Raw genomic sequence first — 27,609 nt, forward strand, 5'->3', positions numbered from 1 at the left:
TCAAGGGAAGATGGGAGGGGCATATCCCTGACCTCTTTCCTGCCTCCTTCTGGCCCCTGAGCCCAATCAGCTGGCAGCAAGGCCTGACGGGTGAGCAGCGATTGACTGATTTGGAACCAAGGCTGAAAACTGAAATCTCTTAACAGCGGTCGGGGCTGAGGGAAGGATGAAAGAGCGATTTGGATGCCTGCTGGCAAAGTAGGGCTGACTGGGGGGCACTGGCAGTTGATGGGTGAGCCTGTCCTAACAATCAGGAAACACACTGAGACAATGAACTGGTCTCTAATATTTATTACTAGTACTTAACAAGAATCCTAACAAACTGAAGAAGCGTGGGAAAAACCCAGACATAGGGTTAAGGCGGTCCCGATCTGTGTCTCTTTGAATGGCTGAACAGTTCCTCAGTGCTACGCATGCGCTTGACAGTCTGGATGGGAGCCCCCTGCTCGCCATCCTTACTCATGACAGAGCCCTTGTCCTCCCTGGAGGGAAGGGGCCCTTGGGGACATGCTGAGATGGAAGTGGGGGTGCAGTTTTCTTTGTGGTCTGCTGCTCCCTTTGTTCCCCCTACCCCCAACAAGGTGGCAAGCAGTTCCATGGGTCAGCCAAGGAGGAGGAGGAGGAGGAGGAGGAGGAGGAGGAGGAGGAGGAGGAGGAGGAGGAGGAGGAAGCTGCTTCATACTTTGAGGGGAGGGGAAACAGCACCAGCCTATATTATATGTGGAAAGAAGGATGACCCAATGGGTCATGGGTTGTCTAGTGTGTGTACACACACACACGCACACACACACTATATTATGTATATGTATATATAGTAAAGATAGCCACCATGACTATTGCTCTGGTTTAACTTTGTTAGCCAATCAGGAGTATTCCTGAAATATTTCATGGATTTAATTTAATTTAATTGGGTTTCCTTTATCTAGTTTTAGGACCTGTGGGGAGAACAGATCACATTTTAGGTCATATTTATGCAGAAATATTGAAAATTCAAAAGGGTTTACAAATTTTTAAGCACCACTGTATTTATTGGAATTCAAGTTAACTGATATTTCATATTTTACATTATATTCTTTTTCATGCACACTCAAAATTGTTCTAGATTCAATTATTTATTTCTTCTACTTTGGTGATCAAGTTATAGACTCCAATAGGCCCCACTGCAATTGTTCTAGTAACACTAATTCTGAAATTTAAACATCGTAAATCAGCCAGTTCTAGATGGTATCTGAATATTTGTTTTCTGAGAGGGTCTCCTTTTGTGGAATTTAGCCAGAAGGAAATTCCTCCTCCTCCTCCTCTCCTCTTAAATCATGTTTCTACTAAAATATTAACCCTCTGGGATACATTTAAAGCATCCAGCCAAGGATCTATTATTATTTTTGCCTCAGCAACCAATCAATCAATCAATATTCAAAGACTCTAATTTTATACAGCTGGAAAAGACAATTAAGATTCACTTTTGTTATATGCCAGAAACCTCATAGATGAATTATATCAAGTATTTACAGCAGCAAAGCTTAAATTGGGGCTATTATAATTTACTAACTTGGGGCTAATACATTTCAAAGAGTATCAATCAACTCCACTGGGAATCAGGTAGGAAAGCTTGAAAGTTACTGGATCATTTTTTGAAACAACGAAACAACTATTAAATTTTATATCTGGAACTCAGGTCAATAACAGACAGTTATTTACTGAGACAATTATAAATTTTAAGGTTTTTTAAAAATTTTATTTTAATTTTTTATCCCAACTTTATTATTTTTATAAATAACTCAAGGCAGCAAACATAGCTAATACTTCTTACTCCTCTTTTCCCCACAACAACAACCCTGTGAGGTGGGTTGGGCTGAGAGAGAGTGACTGGCCCAAGGTCACCCAGCTGGCTTTCATGCCTAAGGCAGGACTAGAACTCACAGACTCCTGGATTCTAGCCTGTTGCCTTAACCACTAGAACAAACTGGCTCTCTAAATACATAAGATTTTTTATACTCATTTATGTAAAGTAGAGACTTCTGTTACTGAACAGCAAATAATGTCTTGGGAAATTATGAAATAGAACTGATTTCCCAGGAAGATAAAAATAAATGGGGACATTCATTCACATGAAAAGAAATTATATTACAAGAATCTATGAAATTGGGAAAAGCCCTGAATCTGATGGACTTCTAGTTGAATGGTGCAGAACTTTCAAAGACCTGCTGACACCAATATTGTTAGAGATCTATAATCAGTAATGCAATCTGTCTATATTTCCTTTATCTTTTTATGAGAGTTATATTACAGTAATATTAAAGTCTGACAAAGTTCCAACTAGATGTGCAAGTTAATAGACCTGTATCTTTGCTCAATGTGGATGCTAAAATATTAATTGCATTCCACGTCAGGAGGTTACAGAAAGTAACACCTGCCATAATCCACTCATCTCAACCTTGATTTATAAAAAATAAACAAGCATCTGGCAATATCTGCTTTGTGATTGATATACTTGATATTGTGGCAGAAGAATTAGAATCAGCTGTTCTAATTCAGCTGGATGCTGAAAAGGCCTTTGATATGGTTCAGACTGAATTTATGGTATGTCTAAGAAGATATGAGTTTCCACCTTCTTTGTTAACTGGATTTCGGTTTGGTATCTTTACTCAGTGGCTAGAGTTATTATGAATATTTTTGTCTCTCAACTTAACAAGTTATGATACTTTTTAAGGATGTTCTTTGTTTCTTTTAATCTTCAATTTGGTTCTTGAAACTTTGCCCTCTTTTATTAGATAGTCACAAGATATTAAGATATTTTATAAGAAATTTGAAAGCTCTTTAGGTCATATGAACTAGTCTTGTCCAGCTATAGCCTTGTTTTGGTTTCAAATGATTACATGCATCAGTACAATTGTGGAAAGAAGTATCATCAAGTATAGTTCAAGAAGAAGAGTCAAGGACCTTAATATGCTATTGAAATACAGTACATTAACAGAACATGGAATTTTATCATCTCATGCAGAGCTTTGGCTCTATTGAGCCTGCAGCATGGCCAAGAGAATAATTTTAAGTGAATGGAAAGAAACCTATCCTCATTTTAAGGAATAGAGGCCACCGTACCTTCTTTCCTGCCCTATGGAACAAGGTTCTCCCCGAGATCTAGATGGCCACCAATCCTCTGTTGTTTAGAAAAGCTGTGATGACCTGGCTCTTCACCCAGGCCTTTGGTGAGAGAAAGTGAGACCCCTTGCTTCATCACACTTGCCATTTTTAATGTTTTATTGTAATTTCTTTGTATGATTATTGTGAGCAGCCCAGAGTTGTTGAGAGTCAGGCAAAAGACAAGTTTAATAATAACAACAACAACAATAATAATAATAATAGCAGTTAAGACTGAATTAATTAATCCAACAGGCTTTGGCTCAACTCTAGCAAGACTTTGCTCCCCCCCCAAATCTGGAAATTCTCCAGTTTCAACTTTTAATGGGTAAGTGATACCTATTACCTAATGGTAATAACATTACCTCAGATAGAATTGGTGTGAAATTTGGAGGTTGGAGTCACAGCTGCTGATCAAAGACAAGGTAGCAGCCATGACTAATGGAACTCCACACACATTCACCTTGTGCACCAATTCCATATACTCCTAGACCAAGAGAACTGTAGAGAGAAAGGAAGATGACCTTGACAGAGATAGGCCAAATCTGTTACCAGAACGATGAGGAGTAAAACATGGCTTAGGTCCAAAACAAGAATGTCTGTGCAAGCAACTCAGGCAGACGCTTCCCTAATTCACATTAGTATAAATGTGGGGCGGGGGCAGTAAAGCACAGTCAGACTTGCAACATTCTGTTACTATCATCAAGATTAATTTACGTAATTTTAGCCTTCCTGTGGAGTTGATTTCTTGGTTTGGGCTACAAATCAAGTCTGCTCATGGTCACTCATGTCTTGGACACCTCCTGTTTGGACTTTTGTAATGTGTTCTACATGGAGCTGCCCTTGAATAACATTTAAAAGTTGAAGCTGGCCCAGAATGAAGCAGCATGGGCAGTCTGGGATGCACCACAGTATACCCATGTACCATCACTGCTCCATGAGTGGTATTGACTCAATTCAAGGTGCTGGTTATCACCTATAAAACCATACATGGTGCAGGGCCACATCATTTGATGGACCACCTATTTATGACTGCATCTGCTCGGCTCACTAGATCTAGTAGAGCAGGCATGCTTTATGTCTCTTCTGTGAAGCAGTGTCATGTGATGGGACCTAGAAGGTATGTTCTTTCTGTTATGGTACCTGCCCTCTGGAACAGCATTTCCTTCTGGAACAGATCTGGATGGCCCTGACCTGCCAAATTCTTGGCTTTTGTGTGGTTGATTTCTAGCACTTCAGATTGGCAGTAGGATGCTAATGTGTGAAGGCTGCATTGCAGCCCTACTTGTGAAACAGAGAAGATTACAGCATCATCAGCATATAGCAGAATTGTGATTGGCTTACTGGCCAGAGAAGAGGAATGAAATTTGGCTTTGGGAAGGGCTTGAACAATGATGAAAAAATTAATAAATAATTAAATAATAGAGAGGCCAGGATACATCCCTGTTTAAGTGTCTTAGAAGCTGGAATAAAGTCAGTCAGTTCTCCATTCTTTGAGCATTGGACCTGTGTGTAGTCCCTTCATGCATCATCATAATTAGTTGTAGGAGCCAGCGATTGATGGAGGAAACTGCTAATTTTTGCCATAATCTCTCATAGGGGATTGAATCAAATGTCCTTTCAGGTCTATGAAAACAGCAGAGAGAGCACCTCCAGGTGAGTCAATATACTTTGCAGAGAGCTAGTGCAGAGTGGTACTTAAATCTAGCCTGTGTATTGCATAGCACTACAAACGCTGAACACAAAACAATAATATGTTCAGTTGTAAAAATACTGAGACATTCTCTCAAACATTCACACATTTTACAGTCTTTTCATTTTAAAAAACATATTTCTGGATATCATAATTTGTGCTCACAATTTTTCAAAAATAGAGCTATTTAATAACAGCTTACTTTTATAAAACATATACTTATAAGACCAAATATTAATATAACAATGTAAACAAACTATGCTAGTTTTGAGACACTGAGAAAAAAATAGATTACAAAAATACTAATGGCCAAGCAGGATGTGCTGTGAATAGGTCAGCTCAAAGTACAAGGTGAACATCTTGTTTGTGTCCTCAAGCTTTGTTTCCTGCTTGCCTTGCCCTATACCTTACCCTATCAGTAGGATCCCTTCTGATCTGTTTTAAAACAGGCTACTGCACTGTATCGATCTTCTTTATACCCCCAGAATAATAAATTTCCAGACAGTAGAACACAAACTGACCAAAACTGTTTAATTACATCAGTGCTGAAAGGAAATCATTGATCAGTGGTATTATGGGAAAATAAACTGCCCCCCAAAACAGATCAAAGTCAATGAAATAGCCAACTAGCTGCCCCATTTGGGACTTTTGCTAGGTTAGTGCTTATGGACAAGTAAAAGAGGCTATACGAACACATGCTGCTTACCACCTTTTTGAAGCTCTCCCTGGCAGATGTCATGCTCTGAGCATGGTTTTTGATTATTCTAATTAAATTTAATATTGCCAACAGATCTTAATATTGATCCCTAAAACCTCTTTATAAATAGAAAATTAAAAGCCATGAGGGAGGGCTCTAGAGGCTAACAGGTAGGTTTAATGATTTCATCATAACAAATTTCTCCAGTGTTTCTTGCTGTTGGATATTAATATCCCAGGTGAATTATTATTATTTTAGAAAGTGTAAAAAATGAATTAGCAATCATTTTTTTCACCAATAATTTGCCACTATCTGTTTTGACTTTCACAATAAATATTGTATTATTCAACTGGATGAAAAAATATTTATTCAATAGCAAATTGAGACTTCTGTATAAATGCTAAGTGTTACAGTGAAGAGGTTTACTTTATTTTACTATACATGACTTCCATATGGCCCACTGCATAACTTTGGCCATTTGTAATGTAATGTAATGTAATACTTTATTATGGTCTTTGATCAGCTTTTACAATAAAAAGAAGAAAATTGGTTTAATTCACCATTTCATTGTCAGAAGAAAAGAAAACAATAAAATAGTAAAACAATATATCTAGTTAAAAATTTTGCATAACTGTATAGCTTGATAAAAATATTTGGCCACCAGGAATGTGAGTGAAGAATCAGCATCCCTTAAAAAGAAATAAATGTAAAATCTATCGGTATGACCCACAAATTTAGAAATAACTGGGGAGATCAGAGCACTACTTTGGGCAGTTTAAGAAAGATTAAAGATAATGAAACCAATCAATTCAAGGCAAAATTCTAGAAAACATTCAACAACAATATTGTATAATATTTAAGATCCTAGTTTGAATTTTGAATATATTTTCATTTAATTTTCAGCTTTTACCACACCTATTAATTGCTTCTATATACACCAATCAATTACACATTTAGTATTGCAAATTATATCATCTGTACAAAATAAATGTCTCAGTGTGGGGTCACAAACATTTGTGCAACAGAATGATTTAATTACCTGATTTGAAGTCATAGGAATAATAAACCTATATCTTTCTATCATGTTCACACAATAACTCACCTTTTAACTACCACCATCACTCTTGTTCCAAGATCCTGACTTTACTGGCAGAAGTACGCTCTGCTCTAATAACTGTTACTCACCGCATTAACTCTCTTCTTATTCATCTTTTCCTATACCTTCAAGTAATTTTTATTACTGAACCCCAAATGACATCAACTTGTTGTTTAGCACACCCACATAAAAACTAGTCTGCTGGCTAATTTATCACAAGATTGAAATCCTGAAACCATGTTAATCTATTGTTTCCATGTTAAAAGCCATCAAGTATCTTTATATTAATCATGGTCTATTCAAAAAAGAATCATTCAGAGTAAAATAATCAAAATCTATTATCCTCAGAACTTCAGCAAAGGATCGTTACCTTGTCGTGGTGCTGGAGCTTGAGCACCTCAATGATGCCATGAGCTAAACCGTGAAGGGCCACCCAAGATGGGAAGGTCATGACAGAGAGGTCAGACTAAATGCGATCCCTGGGGAAGGTAATGCCAACCAACCCCAGTATTCTTGTCGTGAAAACTCAATGGATCAGTACAACCAGAGATACCATCGGAAGATGAGACCCCCAGGTCGGAAGGTGGTCAAAATGCTACTGGGGAGGAACAGAGGATGAGTTCAACTAGGCCCAGACATGATGATGCAGCTAGCTCAAAGCCGAAAGGACGGCTAGCAGCCGATGGTGCTGGTGGTGAATGGCGAATCTGATGTTCTAAGGATCAACACACCATTGGAACCTGGAATGTAAGATCTATGAGCCAGGGCAAATTGGATGTGGTTATTGGGGAGATGTCAAGATTAAAGATAGACATTTTGGGCGTCAGTGAACTGAAATGGACTGGAATGGGCCACTTCACATCAAATGACCACCAGATCTACTACTGTGGACAAGAGGACCACAGAAGAAATGGAGTAGTCTTCATAATTAATAGTCAAGTGGCTAAAGCAGTGCTTGGATACAATCCAAAAAACGATAGAATGATCCCAATTCGAATTCAGGGCAAGCCATCTAACATCACAGTGATCCAAATATACGCCCCAATGGGATCTAACTCAGACTAGATGTAAAACTATGGTCAACTATGCACCAGGCTTAGGTGATTCTATACTGTTTACAGATCCTTCTGTACAGGACTAACATTAGCTTTTAAAATTACTTTTTAATTTTGTACTATTTATATGTTTAAATATTTTTTCAAAAGGATACATATTTATGTTAATTTAATTTAATTTAATTAATAAAAAACTGTTCTTATCTGCATTATTCCCAATCAGGATGAACTAGCTGTGTCCTGTCCAGTCCAGTCCAGTCCAATCCAATCCAATCTTATAAATACCTAAATAAATAATTACAGAGTACAACTGCTTTTTTACAACTTCTCACAATTTCTGTATTTTTATTTAAATCTGAAGTATTAAGCAAAATCAAGGATAAGATTTTAAATGAAATGTATCATTTAGATAACTTAAAAATGGTTTACTTTTCCACTGAAAAAGGATGGGAAACATCAACCTCATTGTTTCAAGTACTACATGCTTCACCACTCCATTAAAGAACATAATTTAATCAGTTTGTATTTTCTCAGGGAAATCTCATTCAGAGAAATTTTACTGCCATATATCTAAATAGTAAATAATTATTATTGTCTCAAAATGAGTTTTTGTTTGCCAAGGGCAAATCCACTGCTGTTACTGTACAGCTCTGTCAGAGAAAACAAGACGTTAAAAAGGTTATAAAGATACCATTAACAGCATGGGACTGCCTTGTCAGGACTCAAAAGTGCTTAGTAATTGAGGCTTTTATTCATAGTGTATTAAGATCCATATAAATGGCACAGTTAATATGATGCTTTAGGCTTTATTTTGCTGCAACCTGGCAATAATCACCTACAACAACTGAATATGGCAAATTTATCTGCTGGAGAGTACAGCTCATTTTATCAGGCATTTTTACTAAAGACTTTAAAGAAAATATCAATAGCATATGGCTTAAAGGCAAGTTTTAGATTTGGCCAAGTCAAAAAATGGAAAAGTTTAAAATAGCTAATTTGTCTACGCAGCATGTATCTCCTCTGGAATTATCATGGGATGGGGAAGAGAAGGATAAATGCATTTACCTTATAGATACATTTTGTTGTTATTATGGACAATGTAGTTAAAAATAATGGACATAATATATTGTAAAAAATATAATATAAACACATGGCAAAATGTGATCTTATCACACAAACTACCAGCATAGATCTATAACAATCATAATGTCACTGATCATCATGACAAACAGAAATCTGCACAGATATGTGAATGTTCCTCAATTAAACAAAAACAGAATTACTTACAGTACATGAGACCAGAAGTGTGTCAGCAAAAAACAAAACTGATTTTTAATATGTGAACATAGCAGCTACCCAGTCCAGTTTCCAATGCATCCTTAATTTGAACCTACTGTTAGGGGTGCCACTTTCCTATCACCGAAAAACAGCAAAGTTTGAATGAGAAAGTGAAAATACATTATCAAAAGAGAAATCAAAGACGAAACAGATTTGCACAGCAGTTGCTAATTCTAAGAACACACACACAAGCATATACACTAATACACACACACACACACAAAACCACAGGGGTCTGCACTTCCATAACAGAGATGTCTAATATATGAAACAGGAAAATAATCCTTGATTATTTCCAGCTCTTTCCAGTCATTACCTTTACATTTTTTGGACCAGTGATGCAAATACTCATGTCAACACTGTTATCACCATAAACAACCTGCATTTGGCAGTTAATTTCAGTTGGAGGGACTATTTTGAATTCAATCACAGCACATAGCTTAAAGTTTACTGATGAGTACTTACTGCAGAATTCCATTTCATGAACAATACCAACATAACCTTTTCTCACAGCAACTTCCTATCAACTAAAGTGAAAGAACAGATGATAAAGAACACATCAGACTTCTCATGCATCAATACTGCCATCTACTGGTAACTTATAAAATTTGAGGCATTACTTTTCATTCAACTCTTCTACAAATTTAGAAAGTTACAAAAATTTAAATAGAATATAACATATCTCACATGGTAGGAAATATTGCAGCCAAGTAACCTCTGGGCTATCTCAGTCTACATTCTAGTTGCAAACTTCTTAAACGTTGATGTGGATGTTCAAGTATTCTCCCACTGTTGTTGGTTTCTCCTCTTGTTATTAAATAGAACCTACAGAATTACTCTTTAAATAAAGATTGCCTTTGAATAGAGTACTATTTTTATAAAGTAGGATACATGGCCACCATCTAAAACTTGCAAAGGTCCCAGCTTGTCCCGAATCTTGATTTTATGATAACCTCTTAAATTTAACTATAGTATTAACCACAAGCACACACTTCTATGTGCTCAGAGACTGAGCTAGAATTATATAGTATACTTCAACTTTCCCCAAAATTGTATATACATATGTTTTGGAGAACAAATTTACAGTTTCCATTACAACTGAAGAGCACTAGGTTGGTATATTGGTTTCTGATTTCTAACGTATCTGGTTTGGAGATTGCCAAACTGTATACAAGTTCTCTGAGTTCCTTGGAAGAATAGAGTAGTACTGTGATGGATCCAATGTGCCTCTTTCAGCAGCATAAACCTAACATATGTACAAAAAAAATTACTTTTGATATCACCATCAGTCATGGAAAACACTCCACAACTCAAACAAGGAATGACCTAAACTTTAACTGTCATTTTTCAAACTCAAAACCAAACAATGGTTTTCTATTTAGGAACAATGTTAATTTCATTGGCTCTGAAAATTACAGAAATGGTAGGGCTCTGCAGTGGTTCAAAACTGCAGTGGTAGCTGCTAATCCCAGAAAAAGTTGTGGCAGTTTTGAAGACTTGTAGACAGACTACCTTTGTGCCCCTGCATGCTCTGAATCCCCTTCTCTGGATAGTCTTAATAAAGACTGTATATTAGATCAAACAATGGCAAGAATGTGCACAGTAGATGTTAAGTAAAGGAGAATTCTTAGAAATTAGTTTGAGCTAACATCTGTACATTACAGATTGGAGAGGGGGGAGAGAGCAAGCGCAAACACAAATTTCATACTGGTTTTTACCGCTCCCTTCTTAAAATTAAAAGTATCAGTATTTTTTTAAATGAACTATTTATTTTGGCAATACCAAAATGTACAGCAAATTTGCTACTAGATATTATCCACATCAAGAAATGTAAAAGGAAAATATTAAGGATCCTACAAAGCTATTGGCAAAATAGAAAGAGAACAGCACCTTACCTTCCCTAAAGACAAAGGATAAGAAATAGAGATACATACTGCATGTTACATAGTATTTCACCATTTGTGAAATATAATTTTTAAAAAGGAACAATATTTTATGATGGTGTGAGTGTATTGGGATTCTCTGAGGTGAGTACAACTAACACATTCAAAGGAACCCCAGAATTATTACTATTGCTTAACAAGCCTAGCTTCAAGTAAGTAATAGCACCTAGCTGTCCTTTTCTAGATTTGGAAGTTAAGAAGGGTCAAATCTGGTCTGTAGTGAAGAGAGATCCCGTATAGTGCCCAGCTTGGCCCCTTCTCCAATTTTGCACCATTGGAACTTGTGCAATCCAAATTTCTAAGATCAGCCCTTCAAGTCCCAAAATGTATCTCTAATGCCACCCTGAGACTAGAGACAGGCCTCACAAAAGTGGAGGCTAGGTTGTGGGTGGTCATACTCAATTATTGGCTCAGATTATCCCTTTTTCCCCTTGGCCTTACCTCATTAACTATGAGGGATGCCTTTCAGTTCACATAGAAACAGGCATTGGCAACTAAAATCTCATCCCTGGGCTTTTTTCCAGGTGTAATACTCAGCATGGGATATGATCAGGCCAAAGCCCTAATTAAACAGCATATAGCAGACACAGAGTGCCAATCGGATTTAGCCAGGTCCCCAACCTTTATTGCCAGTGAATCCAGCAGGTATTCTGCCTCCCCCATGACATACTTAACTAAACTCGAGGTACCCAACCACTGAAGGGCCTTTACTCTGGCACGATGTCACACCCTCCCCTCAGCTGTCCTTGAAGGCCAATGCAGGAAGATTCCTTACCCAGAGAGACAATATATGACTCTAGTCACATAGAAACAACAGAGTATGTGCTCTTCCAATGCCTGTACTATAGAGACATTCGTACTAGCCTCATCTTACCATTACTATATAAATACCCAGGGCGCTCAGGACAATTTTACACCAACCCTCCTACAACAAACAATGTTGCCAGGTTCTGCGCAGCGATGCTTAAAATTCTCCAGATGATTTGATCCAGTGAATATCAGCATTGTATGACAGAGAAACTGAAACAAGGAAGGCAATGCCTACCACTTCCATATTGTTCCCAAGAAAATCAGCAGACAATTTCCACATGAAGGAGAAGAAAAGCAAGATGGAAAAGCATCCAGAGCATTGTTTCTGGAATTATTTCCTACCTTTTTCCAACAGCAGTCATAACTTCATTTTCTGCTGTGTAATGATGTAATGTATTTCTGCTTTCCCGTCATGTTTTTCTGTGCGTGTTGAATGTGTATGTGTATTGGGAAGCACAGGGCAGATTGCATACCCTCCACTTTTAATCACGTGACTGGCTGACCAGAATGATGGATTAGATACTGTAGATTTTTGGCCTTATCCACCAAGGCTGTTATGTTTTTAAGCAAAAATCTAAATAAAAGCCCAAAAGTATATCTTGATAAATATTGGCAATAATGAGCTAAAAATACCTTTCTGAGAAATGGACATTTACAGTATTAATTCTATTAATTTAACAAGAAATCCTAGTTCCCTTTCCATATAATCCTTTATTGAAATAGACATTATTATCTAGTAGTGTATAAAATAATATATTTTGAAAAAAGAGAAAGCATGGAAATATTTCAATGGTTTTGAATATATTTAGGATGGTACCTTCTATATTTAAGTGTCTTTGGAATGCTTTTTAATTTAAGAAATTGCAAAACCCAGTAAGTAAAATGAGCATTTTGAGAAAATGTAACATTAAAAGGTGCAACATTAACATTAAAGATATATTCACCCAACTTCTTATAATCAGCTATAAATCTGAAGGGACATAAATGCATTTTATCAGAGATGAAAATCTTCACTGACTGTTAAAATGCGAATAAAAATTATTACAATCTTGTAATTTGGCTTGCAGCATGCATTAATCAGAAATCATAATAAATCCACATGCTTCTTAGACAGCACATTTGTCAAACAGTTTTGTAAGATAATGACATTGACAAATGGACTCCAACTTAGAAGGGTCAATCATAAACTCATCAAATGCTTCATTTAATTTCTTAATTTGGACAAACACAATTTGTTTATGGGAAAGATATCAGGTGTTCATGAATGAATAATGGCTCGGAAACCAAATTCCATTAATCAGCTCATGATTACAGATGACTCCAAGATTGTTTATTCTAATTTCATTCATTTGGATTAAAGGAAATATGAGCAAATGAAACTATTTAGAAAAAATGGCACACACGTCTCTATTTTATAAAGTGGTAATAAATACTATTTCAATAACTGTAATACAATTGCTTGAGTTAAAAGCATTTTTTGTTAAACTGAGAAATTAGTATAGATTATTGATCATGAAAGTGCATAGACATAAAACAAAGCTATGGAATCCATGATAACAGTGTAAAACTGTATATTCCAAATAATCATTGACATTTTTATTAGGGAAAACTAAAGTGTGACTAGAATGTTTCAGCCAATGAGAAACAGTGATAATGAAAGGACAGGTCAAACACAGTTGGGAAAGGTGTCACATTTTTAAGTGCAAACTGGGTTATGCTGAACTACAAACTATTCCTAGATTAAGAATTGCACAGAATTTTAATTTGTCATGCAGTGGTGAGGAAAACAGCTGCTAAAGAATGTGCTATCCCAAATCCAGCAACTGACCATCCCTTCATATGCTTCGTCATTCCTTTTTGCAACTTGAGATCTAATAGATCTTAGTATAATTTTGGATAACAGCAGTCCCAGAAACGTTACCAACCAGCATTATTTGACTGAATAGTATTAACTTTTTTTGCAGTTTTTCCATCCTGCATATAAATAAGTTTGTCTGTGTGTTGTGCTTTCTCTATCCTGTATTAATTCTCTATGAGAACGTAAGGATGTTCTGTGAAGAACTTACTGTCACAGGTATGCTCTGAAGGCCCTTTTTCAGAAACTAGATTTCAGTTAAGAAAAAAAAATCAATCCTCTCCAATTCACAGAGATGAAGATAAAAAATGCATAGGCAGTACTCTACCAAACTCCTTAGTGTACAATAAACTTTATTTCATGTTCGGTGTTCTAATCATTGAATTCAAAGGGACTATGATGACTGACAAATATTTGGCACTACAATTATTTGTTAAAAAAAAAGACTAATTAGTAAATCATTTTTACATATTAGATTACTTGTATTGAAGATACAAACTATTTTCTGCCTGCTTATGGCAAGCATTAGAAAATTATTACAATGAAATGTTGATATCAATGTTTTCAGAATTATTAAAAGTCCTATAGATGCAGACTGGAAGGGAATTGTGATGGATTTCGGCTGTGCTGCTGGTTCTCAGGAAGGAGGGAACACATTCCAAGGAGGTGGAGGAGATAAGAGGAGGCACAGTCTGGGAGGCAATGGTGAGAAAACGAAGAGGTTCAGGATAGCCCCGCCCTAGAATCTCCCAGGTTATTTCCCTTTAGGTAAGGTAGAGTAGTTTTAGTCTGGCAAGATTCTGTCTATACAGTGTGAGCAAATAAAGAACTGGAGTTGAATGGACTGACTCTTCGTTGTTCTTGGGCCGGGCCTGACAGGAATTCTCACACAAAGTAATGTTCTAATGTACTTCCATACTCACAAAAGATAAAAATGATTAGCTATAGAGAGTATTTAAAATATAAACACTGAAGGTTGGGTATAATCTGAAGTTTTTTCTGGGAGTAATTATGGAAAACATGACTGGAAAAAGCAGCCTTGTTATTTAGACTGCATGAGCTATAGCTGGCATATACCTATAGCTTTTGGTGGCCACGAAAACCCCAATAGATTGGGTTATGATGATGCAGAGTACATGGGATTACATCTCAAACCTGGATGTGGCTCTAATTTTCTGTGCATTTAAGGGGGCAAGCTTTTTCTTAACCGTGTTCAGTTATTTAAATAAGCTTATTTTAGGATCTAGATTAAAATTTCATGAGTTCCTTCCTTCAAAATAAAAAAAAAATGCCATTGAAGCATACCACTGAAGTTTATCAGCATTATTGGAAGGATTTCAGTAAAACCATTGCAAAATATTTTGAAACAGAACTACAAGCTTGGGACCATTATAGACACTATAAAATGGGATTTGGTTTCCAGAATGCAAATAGTAATCAATTTGCTGATTTAAAGCATGACCCAGTCATGCAGTTTTTAAAGAAACATCACAGAACATATGGACCTCTTAAGAAAGATTTGAGTGTTAAGGTTTAAATTTTAATTCATTCATAATCATTTCTCAACAGAACCACTTTAGAATATTCAAAGCCCTTATCATATAGAGCAAGTGGGGAGCCTGTTGATCTCTGGATGAGAAAGTCCTAATATTTTTGTTTATTGGCTGTTTCTTGAGACTGATGAGAGTTGGACTCCAATAACATCTGCAGGCCAGCATTACAGGAGTCCATAAATTATGTCCAGGCCCATTAGCCAAATATTTCCAGCTGTCATCAAGAACACAATAACACTCCCTCTAAACACATGCACAGTGTTTTACCTTTTCCATCCAACTAGTATAAACCTGCTTTTCTTATGGCTGGTTTTTGAGATGGTTTTGTTATCATTATGTTTAATTTTGAGCCCCCTCTGGTTTTCATTTTCCTCTTGCCAGGTCAATTGTATATTCTTCACCAGATTAATATGACCCTTTTGGAACTTTCTGAGAATCATCTAGAAGTACTAGCATTTAGTTCATATCATTGAGGCATCCTGCAGTTCTTTTTAATTTGTACACAAATGTCTGGTTGAGAGTGTTACCCTTTGCAGGGAGATGGGCGGTGATAAATTTGATAAAATAAATAAAATAAAAATAAATAATGCCCTGTATTTTTAAGAGTCTAGCATCTGGTTTGTTATTAATCTTACAAGCAGTAATAACCTTCTGCTATAATAATGAACTCTTAAATATGGTGTGGTGGGGAATCTGGTAATGCCGAAGGAGAAGTCTATAGGCATATTCTTTCCAAAAGGCTCTGTGTTGGTAACCACAGTAATACAGATTAAGTTCTTGACTAAAGAACCAAAATACAGTTTTAATATGAAATGAACAAATTAATGTTTCTGTGGAATACATCATCATTTGCATGATGAACAACAAAATTTACCCTTTATCTATTGGTATCATTTCTGATATTTTTAATGTTTGCTGAATGATATCACATCTGTTCAGGAATAACAGACTGATAATTATAGGATTTGGTTTAATACAATAAGAGAGTGCCAGATTAAGGCATGTTGATTTAGATTATTACATTCAAAATTGTCTAGTTACATAGAGCTACATCTAAACATACTGACTAGGAAATTAAGATACAAATCAGTAAATCCTCAATTTGAATTTCACAACTGTAATAATTTACTTGATGGTCTTTCTCAGAGTCTTTTCTCCAAATATAATAAAGGGATAATGATATTAGCCTACCTTACAGGTTGTTATATAAAGTTGTTATAAGAATTACAGACTTCAAAAAGTCTGTTGCCAAAAGACTAAAAATGAAAGTCATTTATCTTGGTTGACAAGAATGTTCAAAGAGGGAGATTGTTGCAGCAAATGAATTAGTCTATCCTAAAAGTGCAGCATAAACCCAAGGGATAGGTGTTTGCAATCACCAGTATACTCACATAAGCTACCAATGTCTGCACAAAGCTCTCACTCTCCCACCCTGATTTTTTTACGGCCAGGACATCCAACCCCCATTCAATTTGCTATCACAGCTGCTTTCTTCAATTGGCAAACTCTTCCTCTTTCGTCTCACTGATCACCTGTATTCTTGTCTGAATGTTATCCAGCCAACAGGCAAAAATAAAGGGCTGAACTTGCCAGTGTTTGAAGGGCACATTTTTCAGTAAGGTATTTTCCTAGGAGCAACGTAACTCAATCAGCTGTTGCCTTCAACTCTATAGTCCATGAGGGCAGTCAAGCGACTACTACAGCAGGCCCCTCACTGCTACAGTGCAAACATATTGGCTATATGCTTGAAAAGCATGGGCTAACTGATCCAGCTTGCTCCTTGCTCATTTAAACTGAGCTTGATTTATGGTGACTTCATAGATACATCCGTGTAATTTTCTTGGTAGCAGTACAGAAATAATTTATCATTGCCTTCTTTGGGGATATTCTTTCAACTTTCCAGACCAGCCTACAACCCCACTATTGCCCAGTGGTCTCCAAACCAAGTGCTAAACAGGCCCAGCTCTGATTATTTCCAAGACCAAACAGAGACGGCCAGGCGGTTTCTAGAAAAACGTAACTTCATTGAAAGAAAAATGTGTTTGCATTGTATGCACATGTGTTTGCATGTCTTTGTATTCTGAAATTTGCTGGCCTCTGCAATAATAATAATAATAATAATAATAATAATAATAATAATAATTTGGTTGGTTGTCTGGCTGGCAGGGAGGGAGGGAGTTGTGTGGATCATGAGTGGTGAGGAAATCAGTGTGAGGAGTAGGTGGTGGCAGAACAGGAGACTGCTGGTCAAAGACTGCCAACTGTTCTGCAAATTATGTTTTGTTTCATAGGAAGAAAAAGATTCCTCTTTTTTCCCAGCGAAGATTGGGGTGGGGTAAAGGAGGTCACTGTGTTTGTGTATACATGTCTGTATGTGAACGGGGTTTGGATGAAGATGATGCATGTGTGAGAAGACTGAGAATGTGTTTGTGCACTTATTTGCTCATCCTCATGAGCAGAATAGCCACTGTATACATGAAAGTGTGTCCTGGCAGTTAAGGCACCTTCAGCTACCAAAATGTTGCCTACTCTTCATTCATTCCTTTTCTATCCTTTCTCCTTCTGAGGAAAACTGAAGATTTGACTGATGATCTGGGTGGGCTCTTTCTCATGAGAAAGCTTATTTTCCTCATTTTCCAGGTGCAAAGCTGGTTCCCTATGAAAACTTTTTTCCCTCCCTCTCTCAGCACTATTCATCTGAAATCAGTACCTACTGCTCCTCATCTTTCATCCTAAGAATATGTTTGTACTAAATAAGTCAGTAAATTTCTATCACTTGTTCGAATTGCAAAAATAAAAATATTTCTAAAGAAATGTTGGAATGGTTACTTTATCAGTTGACTGACTACACTGAAGAAGCAAAGGGAAGGTTCTTCTGCAGTCTTCTCCATTACTGTATCTAGTCTTAATATGCAACTGTGTTTTTTTTTACTCCCCCTTTCCAGCCCAGTCAGGAGGAAACAGATGTTTTGCACAGAACCAGTTCTGTGGTTTATTTCTTTGAGAAACAAGGAGGCAGCATCTAGCCTTTTAGTTATCATTTTAAGAACAGACATTACTGGGCTCTTCTAGAGGTTATTAGGGAAAGAGAACATTTTCAATAATTTTTAGGAAACAATCTGAAAATGGCTCAGGAAACAATGTAATCTGCTTTACTACACTGTAATAATTATATTTTATTACAGTGTAATCTAGTCCATCCAGGAGTGCTTTCTAGCAGGTTTATGAGAAGTGGTAGTACTAAGGAGAGGAGGCAGCAATCCAGTATATTTTGCAGCCCATATGCAGGAATTTATTTATTTATTTTATTTATCCAATTTGTCCCTGCCCATCTCCTCCCTTCGGGGGACTCTGGGCGGTTTACAATAATCAATTAAAACAAAAATCATAAAATCCACAATATAAAATTACAATAATAATATAAATAAGAGTAAAAAATAAAAAGTCCAAGTGGCACAAGAATCTAAGGCAGTCCAAGTGTGGGAGGAGTGGCTATAGCAGCCATCCCCATGTAGATCTATTCCCCTCTCCGTCCCAAGCAAGGCGGCAGAATCAGGTCTTCAGACTCCTCCGAAAGGCCATTTATCATGTCCAGACTTAGGGTCCTAGCAAAGAATGGGCCACCTCTCCACTTGACCTTCAGTGGGATGTGGCAAGGAGTACGTTTGGAAGGGCAGTAAGAAAATGGCACAAGTAAATGTAAAGGAATTCTTGGAGTACGTTCTAGGAAAGAACAAGATGGGTTTTCAAAATACGGCAGGTGAAACGCAGATGGACATTTTACTGTTATCTCTTAAACAAGGTGTCAGTTGTTAAGGAAGCTGTGAGAAAGACAATCAGACAACTCAGAGGCTTCATCTTAATATATTAATAAATGAGGACAGGAAGATAAAAATGTATTATGAATATAATCAGTTAGGGAATACTTGGTAAAAAAAACTTCAAAATAGCAAATTTAAATAACACCAGATTTAATTAAAAGGTTCTTCACATTCTTCAACAATGCTGTTCCCATCCTTTTAAATACAGTACTTCTGAGGCAGTATTTTAGATTGCCTCAGAATTTGATTCTTCTTTTGGCATTATTTACTAATTGTGGGAAATATGGATAACAAACTTACAGAAGGATTAATGACAAAGGGTGCAAAGTAATTCTACAGATTTCCTCAAAAACTGTTGTTAAAAATAAATAAATGGCCTGATAAATGGTAATATATATCACTATTCCTACAAATCTAGAATTTTTTCAAGTCATCTAATGTAATTTGAAAAGGACAGGCATAGGCAACCCATTGCCACTGCTCCAATTGTAGTTCTCCCAGCAACCTGAGATTTGGTAGCAAAATGACCACTTTTTGTAATAATACCTTTTTTCTTAACTGCCTCCCCACCCTACTGAAGGGCTAGGAAAGGAAACAGGAAGTAATTCTGCAAACTGCTCCCATTTCTATTCTTTAACATCAGCTAAACACTTCAAAACAGCTTTATCATCTCTTAATTATTTTATTGTAAATTCTTGATGACATACTTGATAGGTCTCAAGGATGTTTTATGTCATAAATAGCTCTAACCTGAGTCATAAAATTCAAATCCCATACTTTTCTAACACTTTCAGGCAGCCTGTTGTTTTTGATATAAGAATTTTGTTTGTGTTTATGTGTGTACAGAATACTTTTACATCAGAGTGGTTTGTCTGTGTGACATAGAATAGTTTGCATATGCAGACAGGGATCAACTAATTTTTTAAATGGGAACCTTATTTTAAAAACCATTTTAATCAGTATGGTTTCTGGGAGATATATTTACAGACATACATATATGCATGCAAATATATGAGTCATGCACATACATTTATCGGGAGAAAGGACTCTAGAATAGAAAGTTGCCAAATGTAGGCTGACAATGTGGGAAAGCCATATATTGCACAGAATTTCTGCTTTGTTTATATATGTTTTTCTATCTATTCTTTCTAGAATAAGGTGCCATGTGAAACCCAGGATCATCTTTTTCAGTGATGGCCCCTGAACAGCCTCCCCAAAGATCAGATCAGCAGCTATCTTGGTAGTATTTCAAAAGGTAGTTAACCAAGAATTATTCTACAGGGCCTACATTACATTCTTAATGGAAGCTAAGGTAGCCCTACATTGGTTGCCATTGTATGATTACTGAAACAGTGATGAAATTAATTTGATCTTTTACTGTGTTTTTATTTTTATCTGTATATTTTTATGCTTTTTATCACTGTAAATTACGAGGATTCCTTGGATTCTGGCAGTATATAAATATGAGAAATAAATAATCCATTTGGGTAAACAGGCAGAAACAGATATCAATAATTTTAAGTAACCTAAACATACATTTTTATTTTATTGGCAAGCATGCAACGTTCAGCTGTACTTAATTAATATTTGCATCAGAATCATTTAAATCTTATGCTACATTAGCAAAAATCTTGCTATTTACCTTTATACAGAGCTAGTATGAAAAAATCATCACTAGCACTACAGTAGTAGAACAGCAATTCTGAAATGTTTAAATCCACTTTAAGACACAGAAGATAAAATTTATACTATACTTATGAAAAGAAATGACCCAGAATGCAAAACTATTCCTCAACAAAAGATTAGACAGATAAAAAATGATGAACAAGTTTTGTCTTTCCATTCTTGTCAACCAAAGATTGTGGGTTTCAGCCAAAAAAAATATTTAATTTTCTTTTCCATAAACGTATGTGTTTTATACATATTATAAGTGGTTGTTTATATAATATTATATTTCTGTGTACATAGTCTCTAGAAGCCACACATTAAAAAAAGGAGAGGGGGAAAAATCCAATATGTAACACTATGAGTTATTAACTACTGATGAAATGCCTGTAAAAGAAAAGAAAGGAAAGAGAAAAAGAGAGAACCTGAGGGGAAGATGATGCAATGGGATGTAGTTGGACAGGGACAGGCAGGGGATGAAGGGAATGAAAGAAAAAATAACTGATTAAGAAAATATCTCAGTATATGCTTGTTCTAGGCTCTTATTTGATTAATATTAATTTGATTGGAAAAGTAACTGGATAGAGTACACTTCTATCTAAATGTACTCTAATAGACTACATTTCTTAACATCATGTACACTCTGCTGTTATGATTTGATAAAAAAAAATAGTTTGAAGGAGATTTATAAATCTTGGATTGCTTTAATCATGGTGGTCATTATAACTTGATTCCACAAGCCTGAGATCCTGCTGGTTTGTGTCACCTTAAACTCTTGTAATCTATCAAGCTACAAGACAAAATCACATAAAAAGGAATAACTTCTCAGATTAAACTATTTTTGACTTCATTTCTCTCAACTCCCCATCCTTCTTCATATTTCTTGGAAATAAATTTGTTATCAAGCTGCGTTCTTCCTTTATGTAGAGTTCTCACCTGCCAGATTACTAGAGGGGTTTTTTTCCCTGTTACTTTTGTAGGAAAAAAAAATAAGGGATTTATGTGCTGCAGTAATATCTATCAAGGAAATATTGAAAGAATTACATTAGCTAACAAATTACTCTAACTGTACATCTGCTTAATGCAAATTGGTAATTCTCAAAGGAACAAAGTACTGATTATTTTTCACCTGCTAGATATTTTGTATATTGCTAAGTCAGCTACATCCCAATCACAACTCTAAACAGACAAAATACCTGCTTCTGGGAAGCCTTAAAAGGGAGACGGGGGGAGAAAAGTTTTTTTTTTTTTTACTTCATATGATCTCCACTACGATATATAAACAGGGAACAAACTCCATATTCACTCACACTGATGTTACTTAGTTGGGTATGAACTGTCTGCAAGCAAACAACCAAGATCAGAAAGCACCAAGAATGTCACAGTTCAACCCTGAGCTACATATATTCTCTTCTAAAGTATCCACAATGTATTGCCAATTTCTAGTTCCAGTAGCATTTTTCAGTTATCACTACAGAATCACACAGGAAACTAGAGGGGAAAATTTTAAAATCTCAATACATATGAAATCCTTTAAATATAAACCAATGACTTGATAGAACATTATTAACTGATACACCATTTATATCATTTTCATAATGTAAATTACCGAAAGAAGTGCATAAGCCTATTGCACACTTTCCATTTTTGATAATTTCACATTCCAAAGAAAACATAAGATGTAGTTCTACGTATGCAAATAGAGCTAATATTAAAATAACATTATAGAAATATAAGCAATATATTACTCTTTTTTTAAATTAGTCATTTCTAATTTCTAATATTCTGAACAATTGTAATATTTTATTTCTTCCCAGCCAGCCTTAAAAATGGCTTTGCACAGTTACTAAGCACTGAGCAAAAAAAGACTGCCTATTTAATGAAATAATTTTCATTAAAGAAACAAAAAAGGAAAGATCTGTAAAGTAATGAATGATCCTATTAGTTCCACCAGACTAAAATCATATATTCTACGTATGTGGTCTCCTCAGCCACATCTGTCATGAAACATCTTAGAAGCATAGACTGTAGATTACTTATTATATAAGATTGAGCAAATATAGATTTATCACTCTTATGAAACTTTGAAGATAGTCATAGAAGAAATGTTTTGCATTTGCAACATCTAATATTAGTACATTTGTGTTTTTCTATCCAATTCATTTATAGAAACAATTTTTTAAAATAATTGTGATGTAGAACTAAGTGAACAAACTGGCTATATAATCAGAACATAATGAATTAAACAGCTAAACATTCAGATAAGCTGTCAAACAACTCCATTATATATAAAACAAACAATTCCTCTGTCAGTTTTTACCACATATTGTTAATGTCATATTAACATCTGAAGTCTGCTTTAAGCTATCAACAATTCTGTCTTTAAATTATAGTATTTTGCATGCTTTTTTAGAAACAGGTTTGAAATGCAGATTCCACATGCAGATCAGACAGCCATTTCAACTCAGGACTTTGAAAGCACACATCAATCAACTTCTTGCAATTGTTTTTATAAGCAGAAAAGAATCTTTGCAGTGTACCAAATTTTGGACAAATTTTTATACAATTAGCAGAAATTAACTATTTGGAAATGTTCACATATAATATGTTTGTAAAATGTACATTTCTAAAATTCAGTTAAAATATGGATTACTCAAATATGTTTTGAGCTAGCATCATTTCTACTGAGATGAGGTATTCAATATTGTGAATACTGTCTTAATAGTATTTGAGACAAGAAGGATATATTTAATGTACAAACAACCATGAAACCTTTTACTGTTCTCCATCATTCAATAATTAATGCTGGAAAAGAAATCACAGACACCCAAGTGGTTTGGCAACTGTAAGTGACAGAAGCTACGCTAAATCCTCTGTTTACACTGGGGATTAGTTGAGTAGACTATGAGCAGCAAACTGAGCTGTCCATGGTCAAGGGAACCAGTTCCTTGTCAGCCTATAGGGCACAGGGACAAAACACAGTCCTGGTATGAAGTGACCCATAAACATATTCCAACGAAGGATTTATACAAAGCCAGTCTGCCTCATAGAAACTCCATATGACCATTAACTGGGCTGCAAGGCCTGCCAGGAGGCCTAATTACAGGTCTACAGAGCCCAATAACAAAAGCTGAAGAGCTTTAGCCTAGGGATGATCTGCTTTATACTGACTTGAGAGAGTCCATATAGAGTGACAAAAAGAAAGAGGTTTAGCTTTAAAATTCTCCCAAGAGAGACAGCATTGTAACTAGGCCTGGAAAGCCCACATGCAACATACTTTAGATAGGCTTAAACATACCACCCTCTCAAAATTAAAATTCAAGAACTGCCTGCTTAACATCTGCTCAAAGAAAGCACATTGCTGTGATATTGTTAAACTATATTAAAATAATGCGATACTTATTTATTCTATTCAAAAAATAAGTAAATAAAGTCACTCAAACTTACAGTATAATGATTGGTGATAAAGTGGAAGTTCTTAAGGATATAAAATTACTTCCTTTAAACAAATTATTTGGTTAGTTATTTCTTTAGCTGGGTAAAGAAACATACAATCTGTGATTAAAATGAAAACAATGAGGAACATTAAAAAATGTTAAGAGCGATATAATTTGTACAAGCATCTTATCAATATAATCCATGTAAAAGATTTTTTGAAGGCAAAAGTTAGGTAAAATACATAATGGCTAAAAAAGTGTGAGATATTTTGAAAGTTCATTTGAATCCAATATAAAGAGAAATACTATACATAATATTGTTTATTTATAAAATATTTTAAATTATTCTTTAAAATATGCTCTTAAACACAGATTCTTAAAAAATGTATTACTATTAATAGCTCTCTGAGATTCAAATATTTTTGCTGATCATTCCAAAATGCTAATGATACAGTCAGTGATATTTAAGAGTGCTCAACAACACTAATATATACCAAAGGGGGGGTGGGAATACATACACACAACCAGGGACACTAAATTTTTACCAGTAATGAAAACATAGCCTTCTGGGGCTAGCATTGTACTACATGAAGTACATGTGTAATAAACAAAAGTATAAATAAATATTACAATAGTTTGATATGGTTAAAAAGGAACATACAGAATAAATGTGAAAACATGGAAGTAAAAAGAACAAGCTGTTAACTCCCAAAGTTTTACAAACCACTGTTTATTGATCACTCTTAATTATGCAGGATGAATCCAAAAGCTAGATCTTCCTTTTCAATGTTTCAATAAATCTCCCACAAAATGGTCCCTGGAATCTTCTTTAAGATAATTTGGTATCAGGTGAAATTCTGTATATTGTCTCAACAATATTTAAATAAATAATAGATTCTTACAGTTAAAGAGCATTTTTCTTAAACTGAGATCTGTTGTTATAATTTCATTTACATGGAAGGAACATTTTATTTTTCTCCACAACTTGAGTAATTTTAATTTTGTATATGATATTTTAAATATACATAAGCTTCAAGTTTTCTTTTCTGAAAATTGCCTAGAAGATGTTTGTTAATATGAAGCCAAAGAAAAGGAAATAGTATTATTTAAAATTTTATGACTACCACATATTTTCTAATGCTACAGTTTATTCAAGAATAATATGTAACTCAAAGTTAAACTCTAATTTTAAGGGATTTTTAAAATAACATTATCAAGTGTTACAAGAATCTCAAATAATATTTCAAAACTATGCTTCTGATTCAAATGGCATAAAACTCAGAGAATCTGTAACATTGTGAAAAACAGGATATCCTAAACTATATATTCCACATTTCATCATGAGGTTCAAATAAAAAATAAATCCAAGATTAAAACAAACCAAAAAAATTGTCTTTTGCACACTGGATGAAGAAAACAAAACTTTAGTATAAAACAAGTATATAAATTCAATAGGATATGTAAATAAAGCAAATAGTGTATTATGGATTTGACAAAGATTTTTATCTCCTACTAATCTTGTGATATTTTGGCACTCTTTTTTTTTCAAATGAATTCTTACACCTTTGTCTATGTGAACAAATAACCCTAAGCACTGTTGCTGTTGAAGTAAACATGAGCCCATTTTACTTTATGTTTTTAATCAATATTTTTATATTTTTACTTACCAGCAGCTTCAAGGACCAATTGTAATCTAGCTTTGGCCTGCTCAGCAGCAGACTGGGAAAAAAGAAAAAAAAAAAGAATGCAAATTATAAATAATGTATTTGTGCAATAATTAAATGTTGAAATTTGCGTAGATTGATGTCAACACACAGTTCTCACATTTATTATGTATTAACAGGCATGTGTGATTCAGTACTATTCCACTTTATTCTGATTCTTAGATCAGATTTTCTGATGAATTTTATTTTTGTTTTCAGAATTTGAATTAAAAAATTATCCCCTAAAACATAAAATATACAGAGACCAATTTTATCATGAACTTGTTTTACATACAAAAATATATAAACATAAATACCAAAAATAGGCATTTATCTTCTACATTGAATGATAAGAATGATAGAAATTGCTTTTCTACAGTGCTCTAATAAAAGCATTTACATTAGTTTATATAACTGGTTCTGGTACACAAAAAAAATACTCAGAGAATATATTGCTTATATAATATGGCTATGCACAAAACTGGGATAAAATATCTATACATTTTTTTTATACGTGAATAACAGTATAATCGAGAAAGAAAAGAAAATATACATTTAAAAAGTTGTATAATTTTAAAAATGCTGAGAATAACATTATGCTTTTCTGGTGCATTCAATGTGCTTATTTGTTAAACGTAATAAATGTATAAACTTCATAAATTAATTCCAAGAAAGCCACACTGCAAAATACAAGTAAGTTGAATAAATCAGCTTGTATTGGGGTTGATAGAAATTAGCTGTCTTAATAATAAAGGTATACTATTAAATAGATAGTAGAAATTGTTCATCCCTGCAAAAGCTAACCTCATTCACTTCTTGCAGGGAGGAAGATTACTGGGGGAGGATTATTTGGGTCTTCCCAAAACCCTGTCCCCTGACAATCATGCTTGATATCATGGCATGCTGGATAAAGCCCTATAGTAAAAAAACATTTTAACTAACCAATACAAGATATGTTTGCTCAGTTTTCTCCTGCTAAAGGATTTGAGCACTGAACTGTAAAACTGCAAAAACTCTTTTTAAACAATGAGTAGAACCTTACATTTTCCCCTGCAGTCTAGACAACCCTCCACTGGATTTTGTTACAGATTTTTCCAGAAGCAGATTTGTCAGCTATATTCCCTTTTGATGCTACATAATTTGCAAAGTCTGAATCTTCTATAGACTGGATCTAAATCCCTCTGTTAGATATAGACATGCTAGATATTTTCATAAATTCATCAGAAAATAACAAGTAATATCAAATATTGAGCGATAGTTTTCTATGTATTAAAGGCAGAAAATAAGTTTGAATGGCAATTACATTTCCTTCTCAATCACTAAACATTTACAAAATACTACCAATTTTCAGTTTTAAAAATGAGTGTGCATATTAGAATTATATCCAAATTTTAATATGTACTCAAAGGTGCTATAAATTTGTGAGTTGTATGCATTTTGCTCACAGTTACTAAAACTTTGCAGTACATTTTAGACATCATTTCTCCTTCAATTTTTTTGCAAATATCTCCAAATCAAATTATCTCCAAATCAAACAGATGTGCTGAAGAGCACATTAGCTAATAAATCTACAGCTGTTTGGGCAAAGATGTTGCAAAAAGCATGCTTAAATGTTTCCATTTTTTTTTTACTATGAAATGCTATTTTAAATTATATCCTTTCTATGAATTGGATAATGGCATGGACTACCTTCCCACTTATTCTTATGACCTTAAGGTTAAAAATAAGGGAATCAAGGTTCAAGTTCCCTTTGTTTCCTATAGTAGGATAATAAAAACATTTTTGAGTTTTGTTCCTTTGGAACA

The 27,609-nt window shown here is 34.9% G+C and overlaps 1 protein-coding gene across 1 annotated transcript in view; it reads right to left on the reverse strand.

Annotated features, from left to right (window-relative positions):
- RSRC1 (arginine and serine rich coiled-coil 1) overlaps positions 1 to 27,609 on the reverse strand; it is a 194,331-nt gene that overhangs the window by 64,594 nt on the left and 102,128 nt on the right. Inside the window, exon 6 of the mRNA XM_063306512.1 lies at positions 25,769 to 25,820. Within this exon, the coding sequence (XP_063162582.1) occupies positions 25,769 to 25,820 (52 nt within the window). The remainder of the gene's footprint in view (positions 1 to 25,768; positions 25,821 to 27,609) is intronic.

This window comes from Candoia aspera, chromosome 6 (genome assembly GCF_035149785.1).
Source record: "Candoia aspera isolate rCanAsp1 chromosome 6, rCanAsp1.hap2, whole genome shotgun sequence".
NCBI classification, from domain to species: domain Eukaryota; kingdom Metazoa; phylum Chordata; class Lepidosauria; order Squamata; family Boidae; genus Candoia; species Candoia aspera.